We start from the raw sequence: 9,460 nt of genomic DNA on the forward strand, positions 1-9,460 counted from the left end.
ATATATATATATATATATATATATATATATATATATATATATATATATATATATATATATATATATATATATATATTCTATGGGAAAACTGAAATTTAATGGGGGTTAAAATTGAAAAAGAAGTCTAAGAGTTCAAAGTGTAAAATTGAGAAGGAAAAAAACTGAAAACATGCGGGCTGTAATTGGACAAAAAAATTGCAAGGTGTAGAGCGTAGTTTTTCAATAAGAAAAAAGGTCATCAGTTAATAGTAAAATCATACCTAATCGCTCTGGTGCAACTTTGAACTTTGATTATATGTATAATGTTGATGTGTACTATATTTTTTTTTTATTAATTTAGGTATACAACTTTTTTTAACTAACTAATCACATGGCGACTACCTAAGGCGAATCTTCGTCGTCATGAGAGAGAATAACTATGTAATTCTATGTAATTGAACCATTAATTTTCACATTGAAGGCCGAAATCTTACCATGTCACCACCACCACCACCCTCATTCATGATATTAATGTGTATTATTTAACGGTTAAGATGTTTCGGGTTTAAATGCCTAAATGGCTACGGTTTAATTAATTTGAAAAGCATGACTCAAAGTATTTTGTCCTGTATATAACGTCGTCTTCTTGTCCTGCCGGCCCGATGATGCGAGGGGCATGTTCTCAGTTATTCTTATTCCCGTGAGGCATACGTCCACCAATGAGAGTCCGTGTACTATTTTAACATTTGTCAATCCATCTAAAACTATCAAAAGTGAAAGTAATATTTAATACGGAGTAGCATTATTTATTGTTAGTGTCATAATAATAAAAGTATAAATAAAACACTATATAAATCATTGATTTACATACTCATTTCCTTATCAACGACCATACATTCCAAGATGTCAACGGAATCCAATCTCACAACGGCCAAAACCATCATCTCCACCGTTGGTTCCCTCGCTGCCGCCGCGATGGTTGTTAGCAGCGTTACGCGCGAATACTTACCACCCGAACTCCGTGACTATTTTTACCTCACCTTTCGTCATTTCATCAACAAGTTTTCCACTCAGGTTAGTTGGTCAGTTGACCACTTGACCCTACTATTGAATTTTACGTTGATTTTAGTACCATCGGATTGTATACTGCTTTTATACATCTTCCAAAAAAAAAAATTATCATAATTACCATTACCAACATAACTAATAGACAAAATTTATTTTATTCATTATGAATAGTACTATTCAATTTTCTACTTTTTACAAATCTACCCCCAAAATTTATCTTATTTATTATGAATAGTACTATTCAATTTTTTACTTTTTACAAATCTAACCCCTAACTTTCATTAAAATACAAATTGAACCTCCACTTTATACTTATATTCTAAATTATTATTCATCTCACCACTAACACCAAAAATACTGAATAATAACACTCACCACGTTTTACCGACTTGTACACTAGGCTCAAACAGTAGGACCCATATAAGCCACTACTGTTTTTGTCTCCAACGATAAAAGAAGCAACTTTCTTAAAAAGAACAACCCTTCAATGCTACCAAAAGATGTCAAAAAACATTTTTTTTACAAATAGATCAACTAACTTTAACGCTAAAAGAAACAACTTTCACAAAAGGAACAACCCTTCAACGCTAGATGTCGGAAAAAATTCTTTTTTACAAAATAGATCCACAAAAGGAAAGAATTTTTTTTCTTTTAACTCGCATTCAAAACGGAGCCCCCGACGCGAAGCGAGGGCTCCGCAACTAGTTAACAACATTTGTTAGAATTTAAAATAATTTAATTAAGAGTTTAAGTTTGACTGAATTTATTGAAAATTAAAGGGTTGTGAGGGTAAAACAAGTAGTTTTATATAATTTTATTCTTAGTAGTTAATTTTTGCAAGTGTATAATTATTTGAGACATATATCTATAGTAAGTTTTAGCGACTACAATGATAAGTATTGAATCTGATGGCAGTTGACAATGGTCATTTACGAGTTTGAAGGCTTTAGCGAGAACGAACTTTATACCGCAACACATAGTTATCTCGCAGCTCGAATCTCGTCCCACATTCATCGTTTAAAAGTCACTAAAACTCCCAACGAAAACCAAATCCACGTGGCCATGGAAATCAATGAAGAGTATACGGATACTTATAAAGGTGCTAAGTTTACTTGGTCACTGGTGCAAAAAAAGGAACAAACTAGAGAGTACAGATTTCATGATGAAACGGGCGAGACTTCACGATCTGATCTTCGATCATTGGAACTCATGTTTCATCGAAAACATAAAGATCTAGCGTTGAACGACTACATACCATTTATAGTAACTGATGCGAAAACAAGGAAACTACAAGAGAAAACCGTGAAGTTGTTTACGGTCGAACGAAAGACTAGTTATACGAGGTACCCAACAGCATGGACTTCGGTCAATCTTGACCATCCGGCGAGTTTTGCTACAGTTGCAATGGAAAGTGGTATGAAGGAGAAAATGATGAAAGATTTGGATCGGTTTTTAGGTAGGCGAGAGTATTATCGAAAAGTGGGAAAGGCGTGGAAGAGGGGGTATTTGTTGTACGGCCCACCTGGGACAGGAAAATCGAGCTTGATTGCAGCTATGGCGAATTACTTGAAATTTGATATATATGACTTGGAGTTGACTGATATTGAATCAAATTCGGAGTTGAGGAGGTTGTTGGTGGAAACTGCTAACCGTTCGATACTTGTGGTTGAAGATATCGATTGTTCTGTTGAGTTGCATGATCGTGTGGACGGGGAATCCGCAAAAGTTTTAGCTCTAAGAGCTCAAATGTGGCCGGGTTATTTCAACTCAAAAAACAAGGTTAGTAACTTACTTTAGTTACCCAATTTTGATGATTGTAGTGTACGGAAATGAGATATCTAACTATAATTGTGTGTTGGTTAGGTAACACTCTCAGGGTTTCTTAATTTCATAGACGGATTATGGTCAAGTTGTGGAGATGAAAGGATCATCATTTTTACGACGAACAGAAAGGACAAACTTGACCCTGCACTTCTTCGTCCGGGTCGTATGGACGTTCACATCCACTTGTCGTATTGCACATTCAATGGTTTTCAGCTACTAGCTTCCAACTACCTTCATATCACCGAACACAATCTTTTTCAAGAAATTAAAGATTTGATAAACGAGGTGGAGATCACCCCTGCTGAGGTGGCAGAGCAACTTCTCAAGGATAACGACCCTGACATCGCGCTTGGGGGACTCATTGAGTTTTTTTATGTCAAGAAGAAGGTGAATGCAGAGGCCAAAGTAAAGAAAGAACAAATGCTTGCAAAAGTGAATGTAAAGAAGCAACATGAGGATGGTAATGAAGTTTCTAACTAAAATTTACGAGTAGTATTTAAACTGCTTGATGATTCATTTTGTGAACAGATTATTAATAATGACAATGTACCTTGATTATTGTTGGTTCTCATCAAGAATCACAATGAAATAAACTAGAAATTTGGCTATAAACATGTACTGTATATCATTTTAGAATCAAAATCCTTAATTTTGTGAACAGATTATAAGAATAACAATGTACCTTGTTCAAACTAGCCAAGTTCATTGCGAGATTACTAGTTCTATATCAAAAGCAGAACATCTCAAGAACGTTAACAAGTTGATGATGCAAAGTGCCTTTCTGCAAATAGAAGTAACTAGAAAAAATCCGACCGCGCGTTGCTGCGATTGTATTCGACGCGCGGTCCAATTTGGATATACGATGTCCGTTTCGCGTATAGTTAGTCGTGTTGTATATGTATATATATGTATGTAATATAGCCCGAAATATTTATTTTTTTTAACGATGTCCGTTTCGCGTATAGTTAGTCGCGTTGTGTTCGTAAAATTATTTCGAGTTGAACGGTGGTCTCGGAAAAATTTAACTCGCACCGAGCGTGAATATAGGGCCCGTTATTTAGTGTTTTTTTAACGATGTCCGTTTTGCATATAGTTAGTCCCGTTGGGTTCGTGAGATTTTTTCGAGTTGAACGGTGGCCTCGGAAAAATTTAACTCGCACCGAGCGAGAAGATAGGGCCCGTTATAAATTCGGGTGGAGTAAGGTTTTTTTATTTTAATTAAATTATAAATTTACGTTTTTTACCCCTGAAAAAGTGTAAAGTTGAGGGATTGTTGTGTAATTTGTGCGAAAGTTGGAGGACCATTTGTAGTGTGAACGCAAACTCAAAACGACAATGCGGTAAAACTGAAACGACCAAAAACCGGTGGAGGTTTAGTATAGTTTGTGTTCGTAAAATTATTTCGAGTTGAACGGTGGTCTCGGAAAAATTTAACTCGCACCGAGCGTGAATATATGGCCCGTTATTTAGTGTTTTTTTAACGATGTCCGTTTTGCATATAGTTAGTCCCGTTGGGTTCGTGAGATTTTTTCGAGTTGAACGGTGGCCTCGGAAAAATTTAACTCGCACCGAGCGAGAAGATAGGGCCCGTTATAAATTAGGGTGGAGTAGGGTTTTTTTATTTTAATTAAATTATAAATTTACGTTTTTTACCCCTGAAAAAGTATAAAGTTGAGGGATTGTTGTGTAATTTGTGCGAAAGTTGGAGGACCATTTATAGTGTGAACGCAAACTCAAAACGACAATGCGGTAAAACTGAAACGACCAAAAACCGGTGGAGGTTTAGTACTGAAACGACCAAAAACCGGTGGAGGTTTAGTATGTATATAAATAAACAAGTTAGATGATTTAATTATTTAAATATAAAAAATGTCTAGAATAAAACAGATGAAAGACTTCAAAACTGTTATTTATTTATTCAACACTTCGCCTCCGACTATAAGCCCATAGATACAAGCTATGAGCTTTAAACTCCCATTACAAGCCAAATTCACCAAGCATACTGCATACTGCATACCCATCATCTTGTCCAGGTGAAAATCATGGTTTTTATACAAACAAACGATCCGTTATTTGTGCATTTATTCCAAAAACATAACGAAAATATCAATATATTGATGCTCAAAAACATAGTATTCAGACTGGAAAATAGGAGACAAAATCCCATGATAAACAATTACAACATATACCAACAATGATAAAAGAAAAAATGGCTAATCTATTTGTATGCTCGCTGCAACAATCAAGCATTGTAATTGAAGTATCAAAAATATATCAAAACAACTGTTTAAAGATCTCAGATAGCGATGTATACGTTCCAATAGCTGATGATACAAGGCCAACAACGACGGTCAATACACAGAATGACACCTATCATTCAAGCCAAAACATGAATGTTACCAAATGAGCAAATAGCCCACAAAACAGTTGGTAAGTTTATTCATAGATATTATAGTAAATTTATACCTGAAAGAGGGTTGTCTTTCCCCTTAGGATGCTTAAATAGCAAACGCACGGAAGAATGAACGTCTGTAGTAATGGGTGATAACATATAGATATATTAAACATTATTCTATGATTAGTTATATTGCTTGAGTTCAGCAAAAGGATATGAGATAAAGAAAAACGTACCACCATCATAGTAAGTAAAGATCCGATAAGTGACAACACAAGACCTATATAATGAATACAAGAAGATCTTTAGTTTATATATGAAACTAGCTATGAAATTTCTAACGACCGCCCTAAGGATCCCTAAGGGTTGTTGTTAACGTGCATAAAAATATTGTACAATTCAATAACTGTCACTTTGAAATAAAAATATAATTGCTATGTACAACACTTTTATGCACGTTAATGACAACTCGAAAGGCTGTCATTAGAAAAATCCAAACTTTTATGGGTACGGGTACATGTTAGATCGTGTGAGAACTTACCAAAAAAGGGAACGGAGAGGGCGACAATCAATGTAGATAACACTAAACCAGTTCTAATGAGAATGGAATATACATAAGACTTATCCGAAGGTAGCAACTCCTCAAGACTCATAGCAACAGGAGACATAGTCAAAGCGTATTTGGTAAATGGATTAACTACCTGCAAAATAAAAAACAGAGGATATTAATTAGTTCACAAAAGATATGAAAATTCACTGTATATCATTTTTATTGTATATGTAATGTAATGACCGTACTGTGGTCCACACGGCAATATTGGATGCGACCAAATTTGTTGGCAGGTTAAGAGTAAACTGTGATTCTGTTGTTTCCCCAAACATCATATACCCTAGTACAGCGACAACAACATAAAGAACACCACATATTCCAAAGCTAGTTAAGAGGACGGCAGGAAATTGACTCTTTTTCGCCATTGATGTGTATATATTAGGAAAGACGGCGTGTCCTGAATAACAGAAACCATAAAGCCCTATAGCTACCGGAAAACTAGAAAGGTTTAACATCCTTGTCGTTTCAATTTGAAAACCAACGTCATCCACGAAACTAATCCAGGACAAACAAATTGTAACAAGAATTGATGCGATAACTCCTCCAGCTAGAAAAAGAAATATAACAGTTATTAAATAAGTTTAGTTAAAGGCTTTTTAGATATTTTTTCAAGTTACTTACCAGAGATGTAACTGAGAACGCTCATATTGCGAAGGTAAACTGTAGGTAGCACAGTTATAGCCATCGCAATTGCAAATAAATAATGTGCATTGAGTATGTATCCTCCAATATTTAAATGTACATTCGGAAACAGAGCAGATAGATTATCACTTTCTAAGATTACATATTCAACACATGATGCCTGCACCAGAAGAAAGGTAAGATTCATATGTTCGAAAATCCTGCAACTCTAATTCAATACATAATTTTAGTATGATTGAATATGTTATTTGTTTTTTGGGTATGGTAATCTGGATCATTTAGTAAGGTATAGATGATAAGAGAAATTAGCATGTATAATTAAGACATTAATTCAGTTAGATATACTTACATACAACTCTATGTACAAAATTATCTGCAGAGAATACATAAACAAGGGGAAAAGAGTAAATGGGTTAGTAAACAGTCATGTATGTATATATATGTGCTCTGCAAGTAAACAAGCACGTGATATACTAGTGAGCTTACGGATATGATGAGACGTCCAGTGGTGCCAAAGGCAGCCTGACCAATATCTGGATAAGTCTCGAGCCCAGGTTGACTATCCAAGCAGTATCGAAGGAGGATACCGGTGTAGAAAGAAAGGACACCATATAGAAGCAATAATAAAAGGCCAATCCATCCTCCTTCTCGGACTGCATAAGGAATTGAAAGAAGTCCTACTCCACAAAGAACATTTACGCCTACACAAATTATCAACAAACATGAATTAATATTTACCTACAAATAATGTTCAATCCCACAACATAGAATATCCAGTGTGAATGACTCATATATGACCAGTGGCGAATCCAAAATTAAAACTCAAAGGGGTCCTAAATTTTTTAAACTAATAGTGTCACGAGGCCCCACAGGGTTTAACATAAAATCGCCCATGTAAGTGACATGAATATATTAGGCCACGTCTACGTGGTCCAACTACGCCTATCACATTTTAAATATTCGATATATAAAATACGAGACATTAATTTTTCGCATGAACATTAACAACGCCTAGCCATTACTAATCTGAATGATATTAACCAAAACAGGACCACATCCAAATCATACATCATAGATATATAATCAAATAATATATGTGGTTAGAGACAGAATAGTACAAATAGCCAAAGTAGGACAAACTTAACTTTTATATTGGTGACAAAAAGATTGAAGGGGTCAATCGAAGTATTAAACGACCCTTCCAATTTCTGAAAAAATAATAACATAAGAAAACAAAAGGCAACTTTCTCGCTTACCATTAAGCACAGTTTGACTGAATGAGCTCTGACCGGTAAGTGGGAGTTCATGTGAAACCTTAGATGATTTGTGAACATGTGGCAACTTTCTAGCAGACGAACCTCGTCGTGGAGGAAGAAGAGAATGAGAGCTACGCCGATCGTGTGGCTGCTGGTTGCCTGTTTCCGGTGCCAAAAGAGGTTTGCCCAAAGTTGGAAGTATTTCAGGAGTGTGTCTTCTACTCAATGTTGATGAAAGGAATGAACTTCCTAGTCTCGATAAAGTAGGTGTCCCAAGAAAATTGAGGCTTGGTGATGGTACACTACTATACAAATCTATGGATTGCCTATAACATCAATACAAGGAAAATCATTAAGTTTTCAGACCCAAGTACGTACCAAATATATATGAGAAGGATCTAGAGAGAAATTATTCCGAACATTGTGGGCGAGTATAAATCATAAATATTATGTGGTACTATTTACTACTTCCTCTGTCCCCCAGAATAACTGTACTGTTTTAACTTTTGAAATTCTTTCTTTTTTAACTTTTCCTTTAAATTTTCGATTTGTTTTACATAATAGATGATTGAAGTTATACCAACGAAAACGCATTTAAAACTCAATCCATTAATATAATTATCATCAAATATTATATAACACAAACAAAATATATTCAAAGACATAGTTGTAAAAAAAGACAGTAAAAAGTCAAAACATGACAGTTATTTTTGAACGGAAAAATTAATTGTAATAAACATTCATGTTAAAAAATTCCTTTTCTTATGTGGATCTGGTTCATATATATATATATATATATATATATATATATATATATATATATATATATATATATATATATATATATATATATATATATATATATATATATATGTGTGTGTATATAAATATTATAAAACAAGTATATCTTCATACACTAGTACAAAAGGTTGAAGAATCAGGTCTTAAAAAGTAAAACAACTTTGAATATTCAAACAAACTTTCTGATTTACTTTTTGAAGCAGATTCTAATCAATTATCAATTATCAATTATACACTATCAATATATGAAACCTAAAGAGAATGCTAAGAAGTGTGATATAATCATTTACTTAAATAAATTAGTAATCAAGAACATGCCTGTAACTTTGAGGCCATGAAGGGTTTAAAGAGCTCGGTTTTTCCTGATGTTGAGGGATATCGTCTGAATGATTCGAATATTCGGAATAATTCCAGTCATATTCACCTCTATTAGACTCATTGTTTTCATCTTCATCGCTCTCCATAATAAAAGCTTGCTCGGATTCTGATTTCTTCATTCTTTTCAGATCTCTACAACTTTACACATTAGATATAATAAATTATCCCTATGTACACACACATTGAACACATAAACATAAACAATGTACTACATTATAATTCTATTCTATAACTTCATTTACACTTTATATAGAAAGCCTAAATTTAAGCATTGGGTACAAAAAATATGGAATCAAAAACATCAAAAGGTATTCAATTTGAGACAAAATTCAACAAAAAGAAAAATTAAAGTCCACCAATTTCTAGCATATTGACGTCATTATAACCCTTAATCCGTTGAATATATATATCTTTATATGTGAAATTTTACAATATATTATATATATATATATATATATATATATATATATATAATATATAATGTACCTTGTTTCTGTACTTGTGTAC

General features: G+C 33.9%; 2 protein-coding genes across 2 annotated transcripts; one reads left to right on the forward strand and one right to left on the reverse strand.

The window, feature by feature from the left end:
* The first annotated feature begins 882 nt into the window (after positions 1-882).
* On the forward strand, positions 883-3,351 carry LOC139899856 (AAA-ATPase At3g50940-like). The gene is made up of 3 exons (XM_071882684.1): positions 883-1,053; positions 1,963-2,826; positions 2,911-3,351. The coding sequence occupies exons 1-3, from the start codon at positions 883-885 to the stop codon at positions 3,349-3,351; spliced, it is 1,476 nt and encodes a 491-aa protein (XP_071738785.1).
* Positions 3,352-5,018: 1,667 nt separating this feature from the next.
* On the reverse strand, positions 5,019-9,072 carry LOC139895929 (amino acid transporter AVT1C-like). Its single transcript, XM_071878477.1, has 10 exons — positions 8,894-9,072; positions 7,775-8,100; positions 7,005-7,219; positions 6,868-6,891; positions 6,498-6,678; positions 6,065-6,423; positions 5,808-5,967; positions 5,503-5,546; positions 5,338-5,400; positions 5,019-5,241 (listed from the first exon to the last, which is right to left on the reverse strand). The coding sequence occupies exons 1-10, from the start codon at positions 9,070-9,072 to the stop codon at positions 5,146-5,148; spliced, it is 1,647 nt and encodes a 548-aa protein (XP_071734578.1). The 3' UTR covers positions 5,019-5,145.
* Positions 9,073-9,460: the final 388 nt, after the last annotated feature.

The sequence above is a fragment of the Rutidosis leptorrhynchoides genome, chromosome 3 (genome assembly GCF_046630445.1).
Source record: "Rutidosis leptorrhynchoides isolate AG116_Rl617_1_P2 chromosome 3, CSIRO_AGI_Rlap_v1, whole genome shotgun sequence".
Lineage (NCBI taxonomy): Eukaryota > Viridiplantae > Streptophyta > Magnoliopsida > Asterales > Asteraceae > Rutidosis > Rutidosis leptorrhynchoides.